The 27609-nt window shown below is 48.1% G+C and overlaps 1 protein-coding gene across 1 annotated transcript in view; it reads left to right on the plus strand.

The window, feature by feature from the left end:
• EMID1 (EMI domain containing 1) overlaps positions 1 to 27609 on the plus strand; it is a 62229-nt gene that overhangs the window by 22545 nt on the left and 12075 nt on the right. The window contains exons 4-13 of the mRNA XM_033174964.1: positions 7085 to 7171; positions 9505 to 9566; positions 10247 to 10391; positions 15793 to 15846; positions 16555 to 16662; positions 20002 to 20139; positions 22443 to 22523; positions 23733 to 23776; positions 24981 to 25043; positions 26258 to 26302. Of these exons, the coding sequence (XP_033030855.1) occupies positions 7085 to 7171; positions 9505 to 9566; positions 10247 to 10391; positions 15793 to 15846; positions 16555 to 16662; positions 20002 to 20139; positions 22443 to 22523; positions 23733 to 23776; positions 24981 to 25043; positions 26258 to 26302 (827 nt within the window). The remainder of the gene's footprint in view (positions 1 to 7084; positions 7172 to 9504; positions 9567 to 10246; positions 10392 to 15792; positions 15847 to 16554; positions 16663 to 20001; positions 20140 to 22442; positions 22524 to 23732; positions 23777 to 24980; positions 25044 to 26257; positions 26303 to 27609) is intronic.

Raw genomic sequence — 27609 nt, forward strand, 5'->3', positions numbered from 1 at the left:
AAAGAAGACTGATTGCCGAAGAATTGATGCTTTTGAATTATGGTTGTGGAGGAGACTCATGGACTGCAAGAAGATCAAACCTATCCATTCTGAAGGAAATCAGCCCTGAGTGCTCACTGGAAGGACAGATCCTGAAGCTGAGGCTCCAATACTTTGGCCACCTCATGAGAAGAGAAGACTCCCTGGAAAAGACCCTGATGTTGGGAAAGATGGAGGGCACAAGGAGAAAGGGACGACAGAGGACGAGATGGTTGGACGGTGTTCTCGAGGCTACCAACATGAGTCTGACCAAACTGTGGGAGGCAGTGAAAGACAGGCGTGCCTGGCATGCTCTGGTCCATGGGGTCACGAAGAGTCGGACACGACTGAACGACTGAACAACAACAAACCTGTGGCTATGAATGGGATCCGTTCCGGAGCCCTGTTCGCAACCTGAAAGGTCTGGAATCTGAAGCACCGCGTCTGCGCATGTGTGCGACTCGATTCAGCGCTTCTGTGCATGCACATGATGTCATTTTGCGCGTCTGTGCATGCGCAAATTGTCGAACCCAGAAGTAACCCGTTGCGGTACTTCAGGGTTCGGCACGTTCGTATCTCGTGATGAACGCAACCTGAAGCGTTCATAACCAGAGGTACGACTGTACTGTTAAAACGGAAAGGGGTCAAACCACCGCAAGAGGTGGTGAAATTTTGGGAGGTCGGATAGTTACAATGGAATGGTCTCGGTGGTGGGGTTCACATTTTAATCCTTATTTATTTATGATTATTACTTTATCAAAATTTAAAAATTTAAAAAGTAACAAAAGGGGGGGAGAATCCATTTCTCCACCTATTCACACAACTTTTAATTGTTTTCTGAGACGCGGAAGAAAAAAGGAAAAGAGGGATCGAAACCAGGATGGCTTCTGTAATTGCGGAACTGCCCTTGGAAAATAGGGACACTTGGAGGGTATGGTGTAAACAAGACTGAGCTAAATGGACCAATGGTTCTGATGCGGTATAAGGCACTCTGTTCCTGTACTCCAGTGGTGGAGGTACTGTAATTGAGAGCGTTTTAGGTAAGAGGTGCCGGGACCCCTCCTCTTCCTCTTTCGACAGGCCCTGCCTGCTTGGTCAGCAGTGTGTTTTCCTAGGCGTGGTGCTTGCCTTTCTGTGATAGTGTCCTTTCATCTCCTGAACCATCTGACCTACGAAGGTGACAGCCTCCAAGGGAAATCATTCGCCCTTCCTGTTTGTTGAGTGTGCCTTGCTGGGTCAGCAGCACAGCCGCCCTCCTCGAGATCCCGTTGGCCCACCTCATTTCCTTTGCTTGCTGTGGTCATCTCAGCCCATTTCATGGCAAAAGCATTCTGGGGAAGAGGGGGAAGAGGCAGCTTAATTCAACTTGCGCAGGAAGCAACAGCTGGCAGAGGTGGATATCACCGGGAGGTGATAGGATAGCCATCTTCAAATAGCTAAAGGGCTGTCACATGGAAGATGGAGCAAGCTTCTTTTCTGCTGCTCTGGAGGCTAGGGCCTGAACCAATGGGTCCAAATGACAAGAAAGTTGATCCTGTCTAAACATTAGGAAGAACTTTCTGATCACGAGAGCTGCTTGACAGTGGAATGGACAACCTCAGAAGCTGATGGGCTCTCCTTTGTTCGAGGTTTCTAAATGGGAGGCCGGAAGGCCATCTGTAAGGGATTCTTTAGCTGTGATTGCATGGCTTGGACCAGATGACTCTTGGGGGTTCCTTTCCAAGTCTTGAATTCATTGATTCTGTTATTTCGGGGATTTCCCATAAAGTACAAGTGTGGAAACTCTTTCAGCCTGAGGAGCTGTGTTCCTTTCTGGTCAACCTCCCAGTGGTGGCCAGGGCCAGAGACAAAAGTGAGCAGAGCTGCTTATATGAAGGTTATTCCACCTCTTTACCTTCTTGTCAGGCAAGCAAGAGACTTTGGAGTTTAAGGACACTTTCCACCCAGGCAGTGCTAGTGAGAGGTGTCGTCTGGGGAGATAAGTGTGACAAGAGAGGGGGATGGTATGGGTAAGGTCCTGAGGGCCTGAAAGAGAGACTTGGGGGCCACATGTTACCCCCCCCCCTGCAATAAAGCATGCCACATTTCTCCCCACTCCTTATTATTACAGTTTGGCACCCCCTCTCCATAAGCAGGTTGGACATCACCACGCTTCCAACAAACAGCTTAAACGCCACGACACGTAACTCTTGCCTGGTCCTGGCAAGTCTTCTTCCAGGTTATTTTGTCTCTGCATTTGATTCCTTGGCATCTAGCCTCTGTGATCATGAGGTCTGGAAACTTGAGTGTGAAATGAGAACAGGGCTGATAGTGAGAGGGAGTCCTGCAAGGAAAGGGTGACCTTTCGTGTATTCCTTGCATTTTCAGTTAGCTTGGGAGCTACTTGGAGGAGTCTAGTAGAAAAACAGGATGCAGATTTATCAACCAAACAAAAGTGTAAACAATTAATTAGAAGGGAGAGCTACCGTGCCTTTGTGTGTTCCAGTTAATTGTAGCTTATCTATCCAGGAACTAAACTTCCTTTTCAGTTTAGGGGAAAAGAGAGTAAGGGAGGAACAAAATAGTGATATTTAAAATAGTGCATGGCTTGGAGTAAGCGGACAGAAAACGCCCCCCACTTAAAATACAAGGAAAGCAGCAGCAGCAGTAGTAGTAGTAGTAATATTTTATTTATACCCCGCCCTCCCTGACCAAGACCAGGCTCAGGGCGGCTAACACTGAATATAAATACAGTAAAAACATTAAACACACACACACACACACACACAGTTGATTAAAATATAAGTTAGAATACAGTTTAAAATGCAGCCTCGTTTTAGTGGTAGCCCATAGATCAAAGCCATAAGGGGAGAAAACGTCAAATATTCACCGGGGCCAACTATCCATGCTGGTCCTACATGGACCAGCAAAAAGAGCCGAGGGAAAATTTATATACAAATCCCATATAAGGGGTTCCATCAAACAAAACAAAACAGAAAATGAGGGGGGGGGGGTAATGCTTCTGAATACCAGTTGCTGCAAATCACAAGCAGGGAAACTGGCTGTAGTGCTTAGGTCCTGCTTAGGGGAACCCCATTGGAACATCTAGTGGCTCCTAAACTTTTCCCCATAAACTCATCCCCACTGCCCCTTACCCTACAAAAAGCATTATTCAGAATAGCAGTTTGCACAACCCACTAAGGAAGATAATTGCAGAATAAAATTCAAAACAGTAACAATTACTTGAACATTTTTTTTCCAAATCCAATTGAAACTGCAGCACAACCTCGGTTTTAGAACATCTTGGCTGCTGAACGTTTCAGAAGCCGAACGCTGAAAACCCGGAAGTGAATGCTTCCGATTCTGAACGCGCCTCGGAAGTCGAAAGGCTTCCACGGTGCGTTTTTCCATTTTCACCTGTGCATGCACACGAAAGCTCATACCAAGAACAAACTCAGTTGGTCTCTAAGGTGCTACTGGAAAGAATTTTCTTTTGTTCCATTTTCACCATTCACTTTGCCGACAGCCCTTGGATTTTCGGTTTTCGAACGTTTCAGAAGTCAAACGGACTTCCGGAATGGATTACGTTCGAAAACCGAGGTTCCACTGTATTTAGTTTAATTGACGAACTTGATCCAGTGATACCAGTTTAAAAAACTGGTCTGGTGGTCATTTACGCCCCATTGCCCTTACCTCTTAGCGCCCCCCCAGCAATCCCCACCCCTAGAAGCCTAGAGATTTCTCACTGCCTCCTTTTTCTATCTTGCCAGCTGCATCGCTTCATGCCTGTGATCTGCACAAACAAACACCCGCCCTCCTTTCTCTTCCATTCCCCTCCTTTCAAAGCAAATATTTACATTGCCAAATGCATTCCGGTTCATATTAAGGGGAAAGGGGAGATCGTGGTCCTCAGGGTGGTCTCAGAATGAGCCATCGAGAGATCAACGTGTTCTCTTATTGGTTGGGACGGCTGATGACGCCCTGACCTGGTGTGACTTGAAATCAGGATGGGGCGAGTGGGTGGGGACAAGTCAGGGGTGATGAGGACATCCTTCTGGCCACCCGGTTGCAACAGCCTTGTGGAGACAACCCTGTCTCAGGCTATATAGCACGGCGTGCCCCCAAATAAGTACTGGGAGGCTGAAGAAAGCTTCTCCTATCTACCAGCAGATAAATCAAACTAGTGGTTCAAGTACTATGGGATTCACTCCCACCCACAAGAGGCAGTAATGATCAACAAACTTGAATGGCTTTGACAAAAGAATAGACAAATTTGTAAAGGATAATTATTATCGTTATGTGTTTATCCCCACCCTGCTGTTTTCCCTGACAGGGACTCAAGGCAACTTACAGATAAAATAAGAACAGCTAAAAAAAGGGGGGGGGTGTAATTAAAAACCAATTAAACATTAATAGAATTAAAACTAACCAGCCAACACACACACACACACACACACACACACACACGTACACTATGTATGCATGTTAGTTAGTTTAAATTCTATTAATGGTTAATTGTTTTTCAATGATTCTCCACCTAGTTTTACCTGTTATATCTCTGTTAAAAACATTACCGGTCCCCCCCCCCCCCGGTTTATGCAGGGGTTATGTGAAATTGTATATAATTGAAACCCATTGAAAAGGCCTGCAAAAACCCTGTTCTGCCCTTTTGGTGGCATTTCAGTGACATCTTTATGCAGATATTGAAGGTGCATAAACAGGTGTAAAAAACTATAGAATATGGCTATCAACGGCTACTAACCCTTATTGATGTGTTCTATACTGTCCACTGTTGGAGGCAGTATGCTCAGGTCCTGCTTTTCTTTTATGCTATGCCTTTGGCTCTTAATTAGCTTGCAAGCAGAGCAGAGGCATTCAAAGCAGGTGCTCTTCCTCTAAGCTATGGCCCTTCCCCTTAAAAAGGTTAAGTTTCTAGTCCTCAGCATTGTAAATAAAGGGTTGCATTAAATAGGAACATAAGAAGCAGCCTTGTACCAAATCAGACTATGGGCCCATCTAGCTCAGTGTTGTCTACACTGACTGGCAGTAGCTCTCCAGGGACATTCCCAGCGATACCTGGAGGTATCTGCGATTCAACTGGAGACCTTCTGCCTGCAAAGCAGATGCTCTACCACAGAGTTACAGCCTTTCTCCATTGGCCAATGTCACTCAGTGCTATCTGCACTGACTGGACAGCAGCTCTGCTCCTAAGCAACGACCTTTCTACTGTGGTGGGTGGCGCTGTGGTCTAAACCACGGATCCCCTTGGGCTTGCCAATCAGAAGGTTGGTGGTTCGAATCCCCGCGACGGAGTGAGCTCCCGCTGCTCTGTCCCAGCTCCTGCCAACCTAGCAGTTTGAAAGCACACCAGCGCAAGTAGATAAATAGGTACTGCTGCGGCGGAAAGGTAAACGGCATTTCCATGCACTCTGGCTTCTGTCATGGTGTCCCATTGTGCCACAAGTGGTTTAGTCCTGCTGGCCACATGACCCAGAAAGCTGTTTGTGGACAAACACTGGCTCCCTCGGCCTGAAAGCAAGATGAGCACCCCATAGTTGCCTTTGACTGGACTTAACCATCCAGGGGTCCTTTACCTTTTACTTTCTACTGTGTGATCAGGGTTTAGGGGAATTTCCAAATTCCCTGGCCGGGCTAACTCCACGGAAACCACCCTAGGAATTCTTTTCCTCCTGGGGATCTGAAACGGCAAAAAGGCTTTGTTACCTAGCAGAGTCGGGGATACAGGCTTGGCTCAGAGAGACGAACCAGACGGCAATCTCGGGCAATCTCGTTCCTTTCCCACCCCATCCCAGCATGGGAAGCCAGCCCTCCAGACCCGTGTAGGAGACAGACCCCCATCTGGAGGAAGCCAACTGCAGTTCCAAGTGATTCAGACAGCGGATTTCCTCAGTGACTCCACGTGCCAACAGGAACCTCATTCAGAGAGCCATACAGCTGCTGCCCTAACCCCACCTTCCCCAGGAATAAGCCACACTGAATCCAACAGGGCTTACTTCTGAGCAACTGTGGTTAGGATTGTGCTGTAAACTGTCTCTGGTTGTGGCATGCGACAGCCCTATGGCTACATCCACACTGTATTTATTTATTTATTTATTTATTTATTTATTTATTTATTTATTTATTTATGTTTAATTTTTGTTTACGATTTTCAATTTTATACATTTCAATAATTTTACCATCATTTTAACATTTTGAAATGCGACTTCCTCCCCCCTCTTTTTGGCACTTCCTTAAATTTATTTTTTTATATATTTTCTGCATATTCCAAATTAACTTAACTTACTCATTTATTCATCTGCCTTAAATATATACTCTTATAAAACTGCAGGTTATTAAAATAATCCTGCCAATGTTCTTATCTGTTTACAGTTTGTTTGTTTTGGTAAATATTCAGTAACCATTTCCATGCTTTTATAAAAAGTTTGCTATCTTGATTTCTTATTTTTCCAGTAAGTTTCGCCATTTCAGCATATTCTGTAAGTTTTTTTGTATCCTTTCTTCTTGCGCTGGGATTTCTTCTTTTTTCCATTTTTGGGCAAGTAACATTCTTGCCGCCGTAGTTGCATACATGAATAAATTTCTATTCAGTTTGGGTAGCTCTGTCCCTATAATTCTGCCCACACGGTATTTAAAGCACCAGGATACCTCCTTAAACAGCCGTGGCTTCCCTCAAAGGATTCTGGGAACTGTAACATGTAAAGAGTGCTGAGAGTTGATCGGAGACCCCTGCTCCCCTCACAGAACTACAATTCCCAGAGTGGTTAAGCAGAGATTGGGGAACTATAGCTCGGGGGGAGGGGGAACTTGTGGCTTCTAGACTACTCCCACTGCCCTTAACAACAGCTCCCGGGTTTCTTTGGCAAAAGCCACAATTGTGTAAATGCTTGGTGGGAATGTGGGAAGAATAGTGCCTAGCTTAAGGTCAAACAACTCAACAATGTGGCGTGTGTATTTTTTAAAAGTGTGCTTAAGTTTGGGTGAGCTCCGATCTGGCCCTCGGGCTGAAATAGGTTCCCTGCCGCCACAACCCTAAACAATTCTCCCTCGTCTTTTTCTTCCTTTTCAGAGACTGCTGGCTACCAGGATCCTCAGGACGCTGCTCATGGGGCCGCCCCTTTGCGCAGACTGCCAGCCCGGCCTGCAGCTTATTCTGGTGAGGGTTGAGGACCTAAGGCGAGCCCTGCAGGGTCAGGTCAACGGCTCGGCATCCCTTGCTCATGGCGGCCACCTCAGTGGGAAACCATCAAGCAGAACCCAAGTCCTAGAGTAGCCCTTTCCCCTCCTGTGGCTTCCAGCAACCGGTATTCAGAAGCATCGTTGCCTCCGACCGTGGAGGCAGAGCATAGCCGTTGTGCCTAGTAGTCGCCCAGAGCTTTTTCCTCCAGGAGACCCTCCCTGAGGGTTTCTAAGCAGAGCGCCCTTTGGGCTGGCGTACGTTGTCCTACCCAAACCACACCATCGCCTTCCTCCCCTCCGCTCTGCAGATGGCATTTTGGGCAGACAGCGGAAATGACAGATCTTAGCACACCTTTGACTTGAGCTCGAGGTGGGGTACATTGTTCTCCCCTTCCTCATTCAACCCCCACAACAACCCTGCGAGGGAGTTTAGGCTGAGAGGCAGCGACTAGCCTGAGAGCACACAGTGAGCTTCATGGCCAAGCGGGTGATTTGAACCCCGATCTCCCAGCTCCTAGTCCGACACTCTAACCACAACGCCGGCACTGGGTCTGTGTTGGGTATAGAGCATTTGAGATCTCTTTCATGGCTTTCAACTCTTATTTGCTTGTTTGTTCCAAGGTCACGTTTCAAAGTAGCCTCTGTGTCTCTCTGTGTGTGTGCGCGCAGTTCTGATTCCCATTAGTTGGATCTTAGCGATGAGTGAAAAATCCTTCTCTTTCCACTCCCCTCCAATAAGGACAGCAGGGATATTTGTCACGGCTGCAGGACCTCACCAGGGAGCTAATAGAATTGGTTCTACAATGCAAGGCACTGATCTGCCCGGTGTGGGAATTGGCTGAGCTGGCTTGGCAGAGCGCTGGCACCCCTTTGCAGGCTGAGATATCCTTGCTGTTCCTGGTTGTCCCTCTGGCACTGCTTTCGCAGTAGTGTAAATTTGCCTTCCCCAACCTGGTGCCCACTCAGACATCACCATCAATAATTATTATCAATCATCTTCCACACAATGGCCTCAAGGCAACGTGTGAAAAAAACAGCGGGAAACAGTGGAAAGCACAAAAGAACAGCCTCTATATTTAAGACAAAACTTAAATAATACAAAATAGACAATCGGCACAAATACCCATTTATCCAGCTGGGAAAGCATTAATACAGTCGTACCTTAGAAGTCGAATGCCTTGCGACTCAAATGTTTTGGCTCCCAAACTCCGCAAACCCAGAAGTGAGTGTTCCGGTTTGCGAACGTTTTTTGGAACCCAAGCTTCCGATGCGACTTTCGTGGTTTCCAATTGGCTGCAGGAGCTTCCTGCAGCCAATCAGAAGCCGTGCCTTGGTTTCCGAAAGTTTTGGAAGTTGAACGGACTTCTGGAACGGATTCCGTTTGACTTCCGAGATACGACTGTAATAATAATAGTAATAATAATAATGGTAATAATAAATTGTATACTTTGCTATACCAATAGATCTCAGGGCAGTTCACAACATAAAATCACAAAATAAAAAACACAAAAAATACATAATAAAAACAAAAACAAAACGTCTTCAGTTGTTTCTGGAAAGTACAGGCAGTTGATGCCAGTTGTATCTCAACAGGGAGGCTACCGGAGCAGCCACACTTACAAGCCCTGGTCAGAGATACTGTGCGTCAGGCTTCTGAGAACTTTGGAACCAGCAGGAGAAACTTTCTGCAGGGACCTATTGGGTATAGAAGAGACTTTGTAGTACAACACCCACCGGTCCCTCTCAGCCCTACCTGGAGATGCTGGAGTTGAACTTGGGACCTTATGTTCACAAAACCAGTTCCTGTACCTTCTGGAACATAGGCAGCAGACCCATTGGTCCATCAAGCTCAGTGTTGCCCGACCAGCAGCGGCTTTCCGGGGTTTCAGAAAGGGGTCTCTCCCAGGTCTAGCTGGAGATGCCTTTGGGGAATGAGCCCGAGAACTTCTGGATGCAAAGCATCTGAGCTATGGCCCTTCCCCTTAAAAACAAGTTAAGATTCATTCTGCTGAATAAAGGGTCGGATTAAACAGGAGCAAAGGAAGCTGCCTTTTACCCAGTCCGATCTCTGGTCCATCTAGCTTAGCATTTCCTGCACTGACTGTCAGTGGCTTTCCAGGGTTTCAGAGAGAGGATGTTTGCCGGTCCTACCTGGAGATGCAGGGGTGTGTGAGAGTGTGCGGTAGCGACACCCACTGATTGCATGTGGTCCTTAGAGAATTAACCAAGGGTGAATGTGCCCTCCAGGCCAAAAATAAACAAATGTTAGCTGCCCATTTCAACTTCTTCCTGTCTCCCTTGATTCACCAGGTTGTTTAAACTGCAGCAAACTCTCAGAGCTGCTGGAGAGGGTCAACTTCTTAGAAGCAAAGGTCAGTCTCTTTTAATATAATTTTATATACTCTTGAAGGGGCAGTGGGGTTGGGGCTGCTTTATCCAATACCTCTCCTCCACCTCTCCAGCCTTGTCAGAAATCATTATTTCAGTGTGGCAGCTTTGGAACTTCCTGCCTATTGATATCAGGCAGACACCTTCATTGTATTTTTTTCCCTCCTGGTGCTTGCTTATTTTGTTTTCGTTTAGGCAAGCCTCTCCAGACACATGAATGTTAATGTTGTTCGCCGTTAATTATTTTTTTCAGATGCTTTTCCTTGTTTTTAACTGTTTCTTCAATGATAATTTTAATATTTCCTGTAAACTGCTTAGATGTCTTAGTTCAATCAAGAGGCATGTAAATGTAAAAAAAAAAAAAGTTATGCAATTTCATTGAAGACCAACTGCATCAGAAGGGAAACAGCTCTGCATGTGGGGGACATACAGAGTGGAATGAAAAGGGTGCCTTCTTGCCTCCCTAATCACATATGATAGCCAATATAGCTAGCATACTGAATCTGAACACACAACCCTCACATACTCAACCACCCAGCGGTCACCCTCTCCTTGCCCCCACCGCAACCATGCTACTTCTGGACCTGCGTCTCCCTGCTTCTGCATGTGTCAGGGGTGAAGACCTATTGCCTGCTTTGCTGGAGATGTTCCCCCTTGTCTTCAGGTAGCGACCCTCTCTGCGGCTGAATCTGTGACCTCTCTGGTTCCCGGCAGACGACTTCCTCCTAAGGGAGGTGACTCTCCTGATTCTGTGGCCCTGTGGGGCTCTCTGGCTGCTCAGGGGAGCCCTGGGGATGAAAGCACAAAAGGTAAGCAGGGACGGAGGGAGACAGTGGATCTTTGGTGGTCATCTGGGGTGTGGCAGGGTGGGCACAGGAGACGAGGCCTTTTCAGTGGTGGCCCTGCCTGTGAATTCCTTGCCTGGTTAGCTACCGCACTTCCTTCATGCCTTTAGACTCTGGCAGGGAGTGGGAGCTTCCTCATTAGGGCTGATGGGGCAATGCCTCATGAACCTCAGTCTGGCCTCGGCCAGCTCTCACCTGCCTGCCTTCTTACATTCAAGCAGTCCAGGGGGTGGCCCTGCCTAGCAGCTTCCTCCCTGCCAGGGAGGGAGCCGGCACTAATTCACACAGAGTAAGTGAAGTTAACTCTTTATTAGATGAAACAAGACCTGCTCCATGGAGTGAGGCCTAATCAGCACAGCAACTCTTCTGGGTAGGCAGTTGTGGAGGCTGAAGGTCCCCTCCTTCCCACAGTTGCCTAAATCTCCTCCATCCCCAGGCCCTTCCCAAGCAATCTGAAACTACGCCGGCATGCTTGTCTCTGCTCCTCCCTGAATATACCTCTTCTGGTTCTGGGAGACCAGGGGGAGTGTGGATTGTCACAGCAGGAGTGGGAGACAGCAGCCTGACTTGTCTCTGCCTCTTGGCTCCCCTCGCCTCCTGCTTCAACATCTGCCTCTGATTGTGGACTTCTCTCAGCCTCTTCCAGCTCACTAAACCCTGTAACCTCTTTAGCTTCTGACGGTTCCACTTCCCATTCTGTTCCTTCTTCTCCCTCTGACCCTCATCCTCTGTGTCCAGCCAATCTGTGATGCTCCTCCACTCCAGCTCAATCTCAGTGGTTGCCCTTAAAGGGTCCAAAACTAGAATTAGTTGACTCCACGTAGAATTGTAGAGTTGGGACTCAAAAGAGTCACCTAGTCCAGTGGTTCTCGAAGTGGGTGATACTGCCCACTGGGAGTCAGTGGGATTACCTAGGAGGCAGGGGGCGCAGGAGGTGTAAATGACCACCAGACTTTGAAAAGCTGCTGGATCAAGTTCATCACCTTTCTTGAATTAATTAAACTAAATAGTTGTGATTGGATTTTTAATAAATGTGCAATTAATTGTTACTCTTTTAAATTTTATTATGCTATTATCTTCTGTAGTGGGTTGTCAAAACTGCTAAAGAGAGGGCTATAGCTCAAAAAACTTTAGGAACCACTGGCCTAGTCCAATATAGATATAATCTCTGGCGCCCCCTACTGTTAGCCTCCCTGCTTTCCACCCTGCCAGTCCCATCAGCTACCATTTTGGCACCAGGTTAAGATGCTGCTGTCTGGATGTGCCAACAGATGACAGTGTAGGTGTGCATTTTGTGTGGGTGGCCATCGTGAAGCCTCAGCTTCTTTGTTTGCCTTGTCTGTCCTTTTCTGGCAGTCCTGGGACCTGAGTTTTGTGCCTGTTTTGATGGTCGTTAGCCACACTAAGGTTCCCATTCTGGGACAGAATGGCAGGAATCAAGTGTTTTAATAAATAAAAGCAAGATGGAGCAAGAACCCAGTTTGTTCGGAGAGGGTGTGTGTGTGTGCATGGAGCCTAAACCCGAGGACGGTCTGAGGGAGTATCCTTTTATCCTTTGCTTCTTCCTCCCTGAATGAGCCGAATTGGATGAGTTTAGGCCATTTCCTTGCTTGCAGGCCCTCGCTAGTTCAAGGTAACTGTCCTTGACATTTAGCAATTCCGGAAAACAATCGTTTTTCTCTCAAGAGAATTGCCTGCTGGGCCTCATTTCATGTGGGTGGCAAGCAGGCAGGAGAGGGGTGCAGGAGAAGAGAAGTGATGAGAGAGAAAAAGGGAGGGGGAGAGAGAGAAGGAGACAAAGGGGCGAGGCAGAAAAGAGGAGAGAGAAAAGCGGGCTGCCCTTTTTGGCTCCAGCACTGCCAGGGGGACGAAGCACTTCAGTAGCGCACACCGAAATTTCTGGGATGCACTTCAGGCCCTCCTGCAAATTACTTGACAGTCTGGACGTGACTAGAGTAGCCTAGAGGCTACTTTACCTTTGCAAAGACACCGTGCAGAGGTGTCACATGTTGCCTTTTCAAGCACATCTTATTTATTTTATTAATTGCATTCATATTCCACCTTTTCCTCCAGGGAGCTCAAAATGGTGTGCACAGTTCTCTCCCCCCCCTCCTCTCAATTCAATCCCTACAACAACCCTGTGAGGTAGGTTAGGCTGAGAGGCAGGGACTGACCCATGAGGTCACCCTAGTGTGAGTTTCATGGCCGAGTGGGGTTTGGACCCCTGGTCTCCTGGATCCTAGGATGACGCTCTAACCCAGGCATCCCCAACTTTTGGCCCTCCAGATGTTTTGGACTACAAATCCCATCATCCCTGACCACTGGTCCTGTTAGCTAGGGATCACGGGAGTTGTAGGCCAAAACATCTGGAGGGCCGCAGGTTGGGGATGCCTGCTCTAACCACTAAACGATGCATTAGATTTTTATTTTAAAGTAGGACAGCGTAGGGGAAGCTGAGACTCTTTGAAAGCAGAATTCTGTGTGGATTTTCTGTGGAATCGTAGCTGACCTGCAGCGATTTGTTTTGGGCTGGCTGGCAAAACTGGCTGAAGTTTTCACGCACTGGGCAGTGGCATCCTAAGACTGGGTCCTGCCTTCTCCAGGATTGAAGCAGGGACAATGGAGTTTTGCTTCTGATTATCAGCTCCAGCCTCTTCTCTTCTCTCTCCTCCTACCACCCGCCATCTCCTTCCTCCCAGGTCCGCTGCCAGCATCGCATCGGGGCTGGGGAGAAGCACACCAGGCGAGGGGGCCAAAATTGAAAGCAGCTGGCTGACGGGGACTGTCCCGGGGCCTGGCGAGGCTTCCTGGCTTTGGCTGGATCTCTCTGCAGCTGGAAAGGTTTAGTGGTCCTTCCCTCGCTCTGACAGAACATGTGTTTCTGGTTTGGGCAGAGAGCGGGGGAGAGGACTGGAATAATTAACGGTGGAATATTTCTCTCCTCTTTGCACAAGCTGCAAAAGGACAATGGGCAGAAAGGGTGGCGAGATGTTCTTTCCTGGCAGGGATGTGCAAAGGCTTCCCTCGTCGCTTTGTCATTCATTACACCCAACAGGAAAGGTGTGCTGAACCCAGAACATGATGCGCCGTGAGCAACTGCTGTTGTTCCTCTGTTGTGTTTCTGCCTTGCAGAGAATGTCCCACATTGACATATGCAGGGTTTTCGGTGCCTATATTGGACGCCATGGTGGGGGACCTCAGAGTCGCTTCAAGATGCTTGTGTGGCAAAAGGGTCCTTGTTCTAGTGCAGTTGTAAGAGGTAAAAAAAAAAAGCTAAAGGACCCCAGGACGGTGAAGTCCAGTCAAAGGCGACTATGGGGTTGCAGCGCTCATCTTGCTTACAGGCCAAGGGAGCCGGCGTTTGTCCACTGACAGCTTTCCGGGTCATTTACTTAACTGCTTCTGGCGCAACGGAACACCGTGTGGAAGCCGGAGAGCATGGAAACGCTGTTTATCTTCCCGCCGCAGCAGTACCTATTTATCTACTTGCACTAGTGTGCTTTCGAACTGCTAGGTTGGCAGGAGCTGGGACAGAGCAACGAGAGCTCACCCCGTCGTGGGGATTCGAACCGCCGACCTTCTGATCGGCAAGCCCAGGAGGCTCAGTGGTTTAGACCACAGCGCCACCCGCGTCCCCTAAGAAGAGCTCTGCTGAATCGGGCCGATGACCCATCTAGTCCTGTTCTCACAGTGGCCAACCAGATGCCTGTAATGGGAAACCCTCGAGGAAGACCCAAGCACAACAGCACTTTCCCCACCTGCAACTGGTATTCAGAAGCATTACTCCCTCTGAACGTGGAGGCAGAGCATTGCTGTCATGGCTAGTACCCATTGATAGCCTCTATGAATTTGTCTAATCAAAGCCATTCACGTTGTGTGCCCATCATTGCCTCCTGTGGCAGCGAGTTCCCTAGTCCAACTATTTGCTGTGTGAAGAAGTCACTTCTTTTGCCTATCCCGAATCTTCCAACCCCCAGCATCCTTGGATGTCCCTGAGTTGTCGTGTTATGAGAGAGGGAGTGGAACTTCTCTCTATCCGCTTTCCCCAGACTGTGCAGACTTCCCCTCTAACTTGGCTTTTCTCAAAACAAAACAAAATCTCTAGGTACTGGATTGCCACCTGCATCTGAAAAGCATCGAGACTGTTGGAATGCAGCTAAGGAATGGGATTCTTTTGGGGAGCACAGAAGTGGACACTTTGCGGGAATGATAACGACGAAATGGTTCATTATTCGGGGATGCAGCTACTATATGAGAATCATGGAATTGTGGAGTTGGAAGGGACTCTTAAGGCTCAGATTAGTCCCAACCTCCTGCAGTGCAGAAATCACAGCTATGCTCTTTGAGGCTCAAGCAAGCAAATTCACTCTCCATCTGCATGCCCCCCTTCCCGAGTTCTTTTACTTTCCAAACGGCATGCAACATTCTGAGGTTATTATTATTATTATTATTATTATTATTATTATTATTATTAGAATTTATATACTGCCCTACACCCTAGGGGTGACTGAATCTCCCACTTCCTTCTTGGTGGTTCAGTCATGCCCTCATGGGAGCACTGAGTTCAAATTAGAAGGAGTCCTCATTCAAAGGGTTGCTGTGTGCTGCATTTTCCAAAACTGCTGGATCGCAGAGGATGGGATGGGGAAGAGAATGTTCCATGCCTTTGTGTGCAAATGGGGTCTGGCTTAGTTTTTTCTCTCTGTCTCTGTGTGTCTTGTCTGTCTGTCTGTCTGTCTGTCTGTCTGTCTGTCTGTCTGTCTCTCTCTCTCTCTCTCTCTCTCTCTCTGTGTGTGTCTCCAGGCTTTTCATCCCAGTGGTCAGTTCTGCCCCTGATTGAATCCATGTCTAGGGTTTAAAGTCCTTGTGTCTCCTTGCAGCTGGTAGCAGGGTCACTTAAATACCACAGATGGAGTACAGAGAGAAAAGCAATCATGATAACAATTTACTGATCAGAGAGCAGTGTATGATCTGAGGAGAAAGGAACAGGGAGGTTTCTTCTTACTTACGTCAGGCCTTGTACATAGCAGAAAGAGATTTGACCAAACATACAGAGGAAAACTTCCTCAGAACTACACAGCCAATCGGAACACATGCTCCCTCAGTAAACATCATGTCACTTTGCCTAGTTGCTAAGCAACACCTCCACATGTCCCGCTCTTGGCTACTTGACTTTAACACGAGCAGAATTAACCCTTACATTACAAATTGAATGATCTCTGCTGCTGCACTTTCAACAGCAGCATTCCAAAGATCCTGAAAGAAGGAAGATCAGGGACACTGTGTTGGGTGTACATGTGTTACGCTCTTAACATAGCCTTGGTTGTAGGAGCTCCAGGTAACGTCTTGCCCCCTCTGTATTCAGCAGGTTCTCCAGGCCCCAGAGAGAGGCTGAGGACCACCATACCTGGACGGGATGGTATGTACTCAAGTGACTTACAGTATTTTAAGGGGGAAAGCAAACATACACATACCGGTACATTAAAAGCAGCATTAAAAATAAATTATGAAAGACAATTCTGTTTTTTTAAAAGCAAACAAACTGCATCAAAACATCCCACCCATGCAGAAAGACCATAGATGGCTTAAAAAAGAATGTTTTTGCCTGGGACCAAAAAGTATGTAACGATAGTGTCAGGCTAGTCTCCCTGGGAAGAGTGTTGCACAAGTTGGGGAATCACTTCTGGAAAAGGCCCATTTTCATTTTGAGGAGGGGCCACGTGAAGAAGGGTCTTGGATGACGATTGATAAAAAGAGACTGTGAATTTCTGTGTGAAATGTTCATTTTACATTCATCTTTTCTTTTCCTGTTGTAATCCGACGTCTTCAAGTATTTCCCTCTACTTTCGCTTTCTCAATTTCTCGCTGCGACACACCATTCTCCGTGAATCTCATTCTCAACACATCCCTTTTTAGCTATGGCCATTCCATATACCTCCCAGCAAAAGAATCCTGGGAACTGTAGTTTCTCCCCACCACAGAGCTACAATTCCCAGCACCCTTAACAAACTACAGTTCCCAAGCTTCCTTTGGAGGAAGCTGTGTGCTTTCAGTGTATGTTGCGATCTTGTGAATGTGCATCTTCCTTGACTGTTACCGCCTTCCCTTTCCAAAACTTCTGTTTCAGGGAGGCTGGCCTCGCAGGGACCCCCCGGCCCCGTGGGTCCCAAAGGAGACATTGGCATCCGTGGCCCGTCGGGCGTACCTGGAGTCAAAGGCCCTGCTGGACCGCAAGGTAAGCCTCAGGCACCGGGAGCAGGCCGCCACTCAACAGGTGCAGCTCTGCCTTATCCTTGCATGGAGACAGCCCCAGGTTCAATCCTCTGCATTTCCAGCTGAAAACAACTTAGCTAGCAGCCTTGGGGGACACCCCCCTCCCAGGTCTCCGGAGAGCCCTGTTTGTTGAATCAGTCAGGGGCCTTTTCCTTCTGCTCGAAATGAATCATGTGGAGGGATATAGTTTGATGTTTTGGACTACAAATCCCACCAGACCCAGTTCAGGTGTGGGGAACCTTTAGCCCTCCAGATGTTGCTGAACTACATCATCACCTCTGGCCATCGGCCATGCTTTCTGGGGTTGAGCCAGTGTGGTGTAGTGGTTAAGAGTGGTAGACTCGTAATCTGGGGAACCGGGTTCGCGTCTCCGCTCCTCCACATGCAGCTGCTGGGTGACCTTGGGCTAGTCACACTTCTCTGAAGTCTCTCAGCCCCACTCACCTCACACAGTGTTTACTGTGGGAGAGGAAGGGAAAGGAGAATGTTAGCCGCTTTGAGACTCCTTCGGGTAGTGAAAAGCGGGATATCAAATCCAAACTCTTCTTCTTCTTCTTCTCAGCAACACCTGAAGGGCCAAAGGTTCCCCACACCTGTTACAGTCCAAAACACCTGGAGGGTTTAAGGGGTATTGCTTGGGTTAGTTCTGGGGGTGCATCCTCTAGATTAGGTTCATGTATTTTATTGTTAGACCTTATTATGCATTAGCAATGATTTGTTTAATTGTATTCTTGATCCCTGTGAGATGTTCTCATCAGCCCATCCGTTTATCTGGCTGTTTAAACTTCCTTTAGATCTTGCAGTTGTTAAAGAATGATGAAAGAAACCTTTCTTACATTGTTGCTAGTTGCTTTGAGCTTGCCTTGCAATGAAACGGCAACGACTAGGCCAGGGGCTCCCAATTAGCTAAGTAGTTTTGAAAATGTTGATATCTCTACGTTAGTTTTTGTTATGTAAATGGTGGCACACAAACGCTGGGGTCTACGGACCACCAATAATATATGATTACATTTGTATATTGAATTCTTCCTCCAAGGAGATCAAGGTGCCCTACATGATTCTCCCCCTCCTCATCTAATTCTCACAACATCCCTGCAAAGTAGGCTAGGCTAGGCAACAGTGACTGACCCAAGGTCGTACCCCGTGAGCTTCACGTGGCTCAGTGGGGGTTTGAACCCTGGTCTCTCCCATGTTGTACTCTGATGCTCTACCCATTACACCACACTGTCTCTCATTCCAGTGACGTGGTGGTGTGCACCATGGGCTCCTTTGCAGGACAAACGTTTGTATGTGTGCCCTCTTTCTCTCTCCTCTTTTTTTTGGGGGGGGGACACGAGAGTGAAGATTGTCTCTGATGTTAAATTGGGGAGGGTACGATTTGGAAGTTTGCCTCCATGATCAGAAGTCTGGGGAAAACACAGTCATTGTAGGATATCTTGAAGTCTCTCATAGTGGTTTTTTTGGGGGGGCGGATTTGCTGTGGTGGAAGCACCCTCCCCGGGCAAACAAGGCCGGGGACCTGAGCTCACGTGGAGCTGTGGTCGTACTTGGCCGTCTCTGTGGGTCTGCTTAATGTTTATTGGGTTTGGAAAGCGTCCCAGAGAAAGTTGCCTCTGGCCGTTTGGAGTTAAAACATTAACCAGCCAGCCCACCCCCACACAGACCCCATTCACCACCCTCTTTCCCCCCACCCCACTCCCAGGCCTAGCTCTCCTCTCTCGCAAATCCCATTTCTTTGTTCTGGACCTCCCTGAGGTAATTTTTTTTTATTTTTTGGAGGGGGAGAGCGGGGAGTGAGTGGGAAGGGGTTGCCTTTGCCAAATCCAATCTCCCCCTTCGCTTCCTCCCCTCCCGTCTCTGCACGCTCCCGGTCTTCAGCTGCAAGCCGCTCGGAGCCAAAAACCTGAATCTGAACCCCTTAGCGATGGGGATGGGGGAGCCTGGGACACCCCAGATATTGTCAAACTCCAGCTCCCATCTTCTGACCTGTTGGACATGCTTGTTGGGGCTGAGGAGAAATGGAGTTTCATCTGAAGGGCCACAGGTTCCCCCATTTGCGCCTTATAACAAGAAGATCACCTCCATTCAGGAGAAGGAGTGGTGTCACCTTTTTCCCCCCATACGCCAGCTATTTAGTTCCCATGGCAACATATTGTCCAAGCTTACATGGCAAACAGGAGTTCTCAATAAAGCTGGCTAGGGCCTGTTGACTTAGCGAAAGGAATTGGGTTGACAGTTTTAGCAGCCGTCCTCTTCTGCAGACCCCAGTCTTATAACTACAGAATTCCACGGTTGCAGGGGATCCCCAGAGGACATCCATGCCAACCCCAATCCTCATTAACAACATAACGACGACGTGGAGTTTGCCGCATGAAGCAGAGCCTTCTCAGTGGTGGCGCCCTGGCTAAGGCATTTCCTCTTTATCAAGACCGGACTGTCTGCCCACGTTCTTTTCATTCAAGATTTCCCACAGGCCTTTGTAGCATTATACGTAATTTGTATTTGTATCGTTTACTGCTGACATGTCTGTGATTTTACTTGGGAGTTGGCTGCAGTGCTAGTCCTAATCGGAGTAAGCCCATTGAAGTTAATGGATACCACAAACTTAGGTTCATGCATACATTTCAGTGGGTCTATACAACCCTTTGTTTTGGGGGCCCGTAAAAGAAAGGGCAGCATGTGGAAATGTCACAATAATTTATCATCATCATAATTGATAATGATAGATGTGGTGATAAGTTAAATCAAGCAGGCTGAATTGTGCCCAGTTGCTGATTCAGGAGTAGCAACACAAGAGGCGAAACTTGTTTTCATTTTTAAAAGAAAGCTGAGGTTTTCCAGAAGCTGGATTTGGTGCTGCCCTCGTGGTCCTACACAGTTCTGACAACCATGCAAATCCCTGCTTGTACGGCTCACATTCTGCTGTTCCTCGTGCTCAGCCTGAGAGCCAGTGTGGCATAATAGTGTCGGACTCGAATCTGTGAGAGACCCGGGTTCGAATCCCCACTCTGCTCTGAAACTCACTGGGTGGTGTGACCTGGGACCGCCCACCATCTCTCAGCCTGACCTACCTCACAGGGTTGTTGTGAGGACGAAATGGGGAGAATGGGGGAACCATGTGCACCACCCTTCAGCTCCTTGACAGAAAAAAGTAGCGTATAAATGTGATATATAGCTAAAAAAGTGGCACCCTGAGCATTTGCCCACAGGCGCTGGAAGAAACCCACCTTTCCTGGCTCAGCTCTCATTGCTCACCATTGTGCTGTTTTGTTTTGTTTTCCCCTCCCACCGTTTCATCCAGGGCCTCCGGGGCCCCCTGGTCCCCCCGGGCGGGACGGCGCAAGAGGTTTCCCCGGAGAGAAGGGCCTCCCAGGGCCCCCTGGACCACCAGGTCCACCAGCCCCTGTGGGACCAAAGATATCACCCATTGAGGATCAAAGTGAGTAACCTCCCAGGCAAGGGAAGTGTCTTGGCCACAGGGGTAGGGAACCTCAGGCCTGTGAGCCGGATACGGCCCTCCCAGCCTCACTATCCGGCCCTTGGAACTCTCCTCAGGCCACGCCCCCTTGGCAGCCCTGCTTCTCACCCTCTCTGAGTGCTTTGCCCTGAGTGGAATGTCCTCTTGAACTTGCTTCCCTGGATGGAGGACTAAGAAGTCTGTGGGAGCGTAGAAGCTTGCCTACTGTACAAAGGTTTTTTTTTTTTTTTTACATTCGTTGCCCCACCCACTTTTGCCTCTGGCCCTGCCCACCACTGGCATGTGGCCCTTGAGAGGTTGCCCAGAAGGGAATGTGGTCTCTGAGTTGAGAAAGGGCCTCTGCATTTGCTGCTCATTTCCTGGTTTGTTTTTTTGTGAGGTGAAAGATGCTTAACTCTCTCGGTCCAGGATGGTTTTGCCCATTCGCTCTCCCCTTGATCTGTCTACTGCAGTCTCCTGTTCAAACTGCTGTTTCCTTTTACAGGCAGCCATGGCCAAACTGGCACCATCCAGGTATTAATGGGACTATATCTCCCATCAGCCCCAGCTAAACCTTTGTTTTGAAAATGCCTTTGGGGCATTTCAGTTCCAAGAATATCTCTGCAAAAAATGCAAATGCCGATAAAAGGAGGAGGATTTGGGATCCCAGACTTAGAATTGTATCACCAAGCATATTTACTGTCAGGTACACTATTCTGGAGACCCATAACTGAAAACAACTGTCCGAATTGGGCTACTTTGGAATATTCCTATGTAGCACCTTTAGAAAGATGGGCAGCACTTGGCGTCTTAATACATTAATGCTCAAGATTCTGTTCAAACAATAACATCAGTCCGAACAATATGGCTCCACATGTCCATATTCAACCTTTTCTCCCACGACAAAACGACTTGGGTGGGGAAACCCGTCTTTAAAAATTGGGAAAGAAATGGTCTTATGGAAGAGGTGGATGAATTTGGGTATATTAACGTTGTTGTTGTTCAGTCGTTCAGTCGTGTCTGACTTCGTGACCCCATGGACCGGAGCACGCCAGGCATGCCTATCCTTCACTGCCTCCCGCAATTTGGCCAAACTCATGCTAGTCGCTTTGAGAACACTGTCCAACCATCTCATCCTCTGTCGTCCCCTTCTCCTTGTGCCCTCCATCTTTCCCAACATCAGGGTCTTTTCCAGGGAGTCTTCTCTTCTCATGAGGTGGCCAAAGTACTGGAGCCTCAACTTCAGGATCTGTCCTTCTAGTGAGCACTCAGGGCCGATTTCCTTGAGAATGGATAGGTTTGATCTTCTTGCAGTCCATGGGACTCTCAAGAGTCTCCTCCAGCACCATAATTCAAAAGCATCAATTCTTCGGCGATTAACGTTAGACCAGCTGATAAACAAAGAGGATGAATTTTATACATATTCCGTCTTAAGAGACAAATACAGATCACCTACAAATGATCAATGGCAATTTCTCCAGATAAAACACTTGCTAACCACCATCTGCGGCCAAACTGCGGGAGGCAGTGAAAGATAGGCGTGCCTGGCGTGCTCTGGTCCATGGGGTCACGAAGAGTCGGACACGACTGAACAACAACAACCACCATCTACGGACCAGCAGCTTTTACAGCCTCAGAGACCCCAGAGATATTGAAGCAGTTGATTAGTTCTTACGCAACGACAACAAAAACGGCCATCAACATATATAAATCTTTGTTAGGTAAAGGGACCCCTGACCATTAGGTCCAGTCGTGTCCAACTCTGGAGTTGCGGCGCTCATCTCGTGTTACTGGCCAAGGGAGCCGGCATACAGCTTCTGGGTCATGTGGCCAGCATGACTAAGCCGCTTCTGGTGACCCAGAGCAGCACACGGAAATATCGTTTAATTTCCCGCTGGAACGGTACCTATTTATCTACTTGCACCCGTGACGTGCTTTCGAACTGCTAGGTGGGCAGGAGCTGGGACCTTTGTTACTGCTAGGTGGGCAGGAGCTGGGACCTTTGTTACAATTTGATATACAGGTACTAAGGGAGGATTGGAATAAAGAATTAAGAGATCACATCTGGAGGGTGCCAATTTACCAAGGCTGTTTCATGGGGGATGGTTTGACTGCCTATTATAATGGCGGATGTTTTATATTCTGAGGGATTTTAAAACTGCGCAAACTGCTCAGAGGCTTATTTTGGCATTAACCGGTATAGAAAAAAATACTTTGAATAACCAGCCTGGTTTCCAAAGGAGAGACACCCATTCCCTGATCTTTCTCTGTTTGTGTGATTTCAGGGGACCCGCTTCTGTCAAACACCTTCATTGAAACGGGGGTCACTGGTCCAGCTGGGCCACCTGGCCTTCCGGGACCAATGGGTAAGTCTCTTTTTGGCCCTGTATCTTCACCCAGGGATGTGGGAATGATGGGCAGCAGCTCTGTGGGGTTTCAGGCAGCATTGTCCGCCAGCCCTACCTGGAAACTCCTTTGGGGACTGAACCTGGGACTTTAGATGCTCTGAGCTCTGGCCCTTCCTACAGAAACAGCAAAATGTGAAGCTTCCTCAGGCAAGACAACAGGCAGGCCATTGTTCCATCTAGCACAATATTGTCCACACTGACCGGCAGCAGCTCTCCAGGGTTTCAGGCAGAGGACATTCCCAGCTGTACCTGGGGAGATGCCATCAGGGATTGAATCTGGGGCCTTCTGCCTGCAAAGCGGGTAGATGCCCCACCTCCATGTTCGGCCCTTCTCCAAAGGGAGTCTAGGAAGAGACAGGAGAACCACAGGAGATATCCCAGATGGTGTCGCCATGCAGATACCTGTCAAAAGCCAGGTCCGCAAAATGTGGCCATTCCACCCTGAACGCTTGAAGTGCCCCTCCCCATAGCATCTGACTGCTGAAATGAAATTTGTGGCTTGCCGACGATCCAGAGACCATGTGAGCTGCGTGGACTCGATCTGCCCTCTGAATGTTTTGGACTCCCACCCAGCCCCAGCCGGTCTTTGCAGACCTGCCATTCCCAACCAGCACAACAGCTTTCTCATGCTTCCCCCCCCCCCCCAAGCCTTTTCTGTGAGTGTCCTGGTAGGAAACAATACAACCTGTTGCCATCCATGGCTGATGGCTCAAGCGACCTAGGAAGGATTTGATAGCTGGTGTTCTATTGGCCTCTAGTGGCAGCTTTGATTATTGCACTTTCCGTTCCAGGAAAGTTGTTGGAAGTGTTTTCTGACTGTGGCAGGAATCGTTTTCCTCCTCCTAGAGTGCGGATCTGCTAGGCCCAGCTGGGAAAGGGAGCATAGCTGTCAACCTTTCCCTTTTTTGCAGGAAATTCCCTTATTATAGCATTGGGAAACAGCAGGGAGGCCCCGGGGTGGGGGGGTGGGAAGCAGCAGCCACAACAAAACTCAGGGTGGGGTGGGAAGGTTGTAGTTACAGCTGCAGCCTTGTGGGTGCTGCTGGTTGGCCACTTTGGAAAAGGAGGTTTGGGGGGCTTTTGACCCTCCCCTCCCCAGCTCCTCCCTTCTCAAAGCAGCAAAAATTATTTGCTGACCAGGGGTGTGAAACCTCTTTCTCCCTGTAGGTCCTCCAGGGCCAGCTGGAATCCCAGGTCAGCCGGGACGTGATGTAAGTACCCCTAATCTCTGACGGGAGGAGGCAAGGATTTCTGGGAGCGGCAGCACTTTTGCAGCCGAAACAGCCCATTTGCATTTTGAGCTCATGATTTGAATAGGAGGTGGTGTTTTTCCAGGGCCTGGAACCTCCCAGTAGCTTGGGACTAAACTGTGGGTAACACTTAAAAGTAAAGGTAAAGGGACCCCTGACCTTTAAGTCCAGTCGCGGATGACTCTGGGGTTGCTCATCTCGCTTTACTGACCGAGGGAGCCGACGTTTGGCCGCAGACAGCTTCCGGGTCATGTGGCCAGCATGACTAAGCCGCTTCTGGCAAACCAGAACAGCGCACGGAAACGCCGCTTACCTTCCCGCCGGAGCCGTACCTATTTATCTACTCGCATTTTGATGTGCTTTGAACTGCCATATTTGTGGTGGGGAGAGATCCCTTGCAACTGACTTGGAATAATTTTTATTAAAGATTTTCTTGAATTGCAAAAGAACCGTCCCTTGCAACTGAGATCCATTGTTTATTATTATTATTATTATTATTATTATTATTATTATTATTCGCGTCTTATGCAAGTCGTGTTACGTTGCTGTTTATTTGTACATCGCCTTTCATTCAAACAGGCTCCCGAAAATAAACAGATACATGCAAATGACAATAAGGCAAATAACAACAGTGCGAACGCAACACAACAAAAAACCAAACTAAATCTTAACCTTTCTTTCTTTTTATTGGGACTTTGTTTTTATTCAAGTTTAACACAAACTAAAACAGTTGAATGAGCAGGCTCAAAAACAGCCATTCAAGAATTTTGAAAACATCTGTATGGGAGGGGAAATCTTCACCTTTCAAAAGTGTTAGAATGCGTTCGCTATCACTGTGGGTTTATTCCCCGCAGTTGAGAGCAAGAGAGAGCAATAAACAGGGAGTCCCTCTCCTTTTAAGGGTCCCAAGTCCAGCAAAATCTGGGAGGCCCCAGCAGTATCTCCAGTGAAAGAATGTTGGATGCCTAGGAATTAGCCTCAAAGTGGGGGTGGCACAAGTCTAGTTGTGGCTTGTGTGTGGGGTTTTTTTTTTTGGCACAGAGGATAGAAATCCCAAGGAGGAGGGGAGTCTGGCATGGGGCAAAACGCCAAGCCTACTGCACGGTTGAAACGTTTGCAGGGTTAGGGAGACCTTGTTTGAAGCTGCAATGGTGCTTTCTTTCAGGGGAGCCCAGGAACCCCAGGAGTCGACGGGGCAGCTGGTATCCCTGGAGAGAGAGGAGAGAGAGTGAGTACCAGCCTCCAGCATCATGTGCTCTCAGACTTACATCCAAGTTTCAGAGAATTGTATGGTTGGATACATGCAGGAATCACAGCTAACAATCAACTGAAGAAGTATGCATTCACATGAAAGCTCATACCAAGAACAAACTTAGTTGGTCTCTAAGGTGCTACTGGAAGGATTTTTTTATTTTTTATTTTGTTTTGACTACGGCAGACCAACACAGCTACCTACCTGTAACTGGAGCTTCCAGCTTGGTCGATCTCCTTAAACTTGCGGTGTCCTTAACTAGACAAATCAAACTGGTTTGATTGGCAGCCGGCAGCAAGGAATTCCTCTCCACAAGATACAGAGCTGTTATTACCCCTGCTGACGTCTGCACATCAAGCAGCTTTCGAAAGAGCATCTACAGTGGCGGGCTGGGGAGATGGCAGCCCTCCATCTGCCAGAACAGGAACCTCAGTGGAGCACTCGGAGCTCTTAAAGCACTGTGGGGCTGGAGGAACTACCCCTGTGGGATTTCTCCCTCAGCCAGAGCCATATAAAGAAGCAGGCGCCTCCCTCCAGGTCAGGATCGGACATGGGGGTGGGCTCTTGTGTTCGTATACTTGCCCGGAAGACCTGCGTTCAAATCCTGCCTGCTTGCTTTAGCACTGTGGGGAACCTTTGGCCCTCCGTATGTTTCTGATCTACAACTCCTTTCAGCCCCAGCAAGGGGTTGATGGGAGTTGGAGTTTAGCAAATTCTGGAAAGCCACAGTTTCCCTGCACTTGCTTTAACCAGGCAGAGAGGGCCTTCTTGGTGGTGACGCCTGCCCTGTGGAAAGCCCCCTCACTAGATCTCAAGGAAATAAACAACTATCTGACTTTTAGAAGACATCTGAAGGGAGCCCTGTTTAGGGAAGTTTTTTAATATTTGATGGTTTGTTCTGTTTTTAATCTGTTGGGAGCTGCCCAGAGTAGCTGGGGAAACCCAGCCGGATGGGCAGGGTATAAATAAATAATAATAATAATTATTATTATTAGTAGAGGATGAAGAGCGAAAAGGGGTTTTAGGCAGGTCCCTGGAGGGCTGATAGAGCGGGAGAACCGAAGCATATAGCCATGGACTGCATTTTCAAGGGGTTGGACTAGATGACTCTTGAGGTCCCTCTCAACTCTACAGTTCTATGATTCTGTGGCTCAGGCTTTCCTTTTTCTACTCCTTCCTCTCTCCTGTAGGGACCGCAAGGATATCCTGGCCGCCAAGGTCTCGATGGAGAACGCGTAAGTGTGGCGCAGTGGAGGAGGAGAGAATACCCTGCTAAGGGTGGGTGCAAGAAATTTGGTGGCTAGTGGCAAACTCCAGCACCCAGGGAAGTTCTGCACATTCTGAGGAATGTCCCTTACATTACATGAGAACTTGCTCGGTCACCATTCTCAATGGGACTTCCATTGGTTCGCTTCTTGGTTCATTGATTCGTTTGAAGCAGGGCTGGGGGACCTGGGTTCCTTTGGAGAGTTGCTGGACTCCATCTCCCATCAGCCCCAGCCAGCAAGCCCAATGGTCGGGGATGATGGGAGTTGAGTCCAGTGACGTGTCAGGCCTGCGCAGGTTCACCATCCTCGATTCAAATGCATTTAAACCCAGCTCTTCAGTTCCCAGGCTGGCGTACAAATCAATAAAAAAACCCAGCATGGTTCTCCTTCATGCATGTCACAAAAGGAAAAAGGGATGAGGTGGGAAGAGGAAAATGAGCAAATGCAGGTACTGGATTCTTAACATTACAGTGTTATTATAATGACCTGTCTCCATGCCCAAGAAAGCATCCATAATCTGCCTTTCCCAGGGTAGGCCAATCCTACCCACCCCCCGCGCCGTCCTTACCCCTTGAAAGAAAAAAGCTTTGGTTTTCCCTGACACCCGTATGAAGCTTTTTATTGTATTACATACGTCTTACATCATAGGTCACTAACGCGAGTTCTGTGAGCTCATAAGCCTCTGTGGAGCCCTTCCAATTCTCATTGAAATTTAGTTTTTGCCTGAGGTTGCAAATTCTTTATGCTGGGTTGGTTACTAATTTCCAACCCCTTCCAGCTTATGGAAACCTTTCTGCATCTCTATTCATGACAATGAGATGTTGCGATACCCGAATGCTCCCAGAGTTATAATAAATCCATCTTACTAGGTTCTCCGTGTGCTTTTCCAAAATGTTGCATGTAAGATTCTCCCTGCTGCTACAGTGTGTGGCTCTTGAATTCGGTACTTCGGCGTTATATGCTGTTTTACACAATTCAGCAAGGGGGCAAGTGCTGTAGCTGGAGCATCTGCTGTATCTGCCTTGCATGCAGGAGGCTCAATGCCCGGCAGCTCCAGGTAGGTCTGGAAATGTCCCCATGTCCGAAATGCTGGATTGCTGCTGCCAGTCAGTGTGGGCAATACTGTGCTAGATGGAACACTGGCCTTAGACTCTGTGTTAAGCAGCTTCCTAGGTTCCAACAACAGCAGAAGAGGGTCCAATACAATTTCCTATTTGAAGATTTATTTTGCAATAACCACAGACCCCCCCCCCAAAAAAAACCCTTTGTTTTCT

The sequence above is a fragment of the Lacerta agilis genome, chromosome 17, assembly GCF_009819535.1.
Source record: "Lacerta agilis isolate rLacAgi1 chromosome 17, rLacAgi1.pri, whole genome shotgun sequence".
In the NCBI taxonomy this organism is placed as follows: domain Eukaryota; kingdom Metazoa; phylum Chordata; class Lepidosauria; order Squamata; family Lacertidae; genus Lacerta; species Lacerta agilis.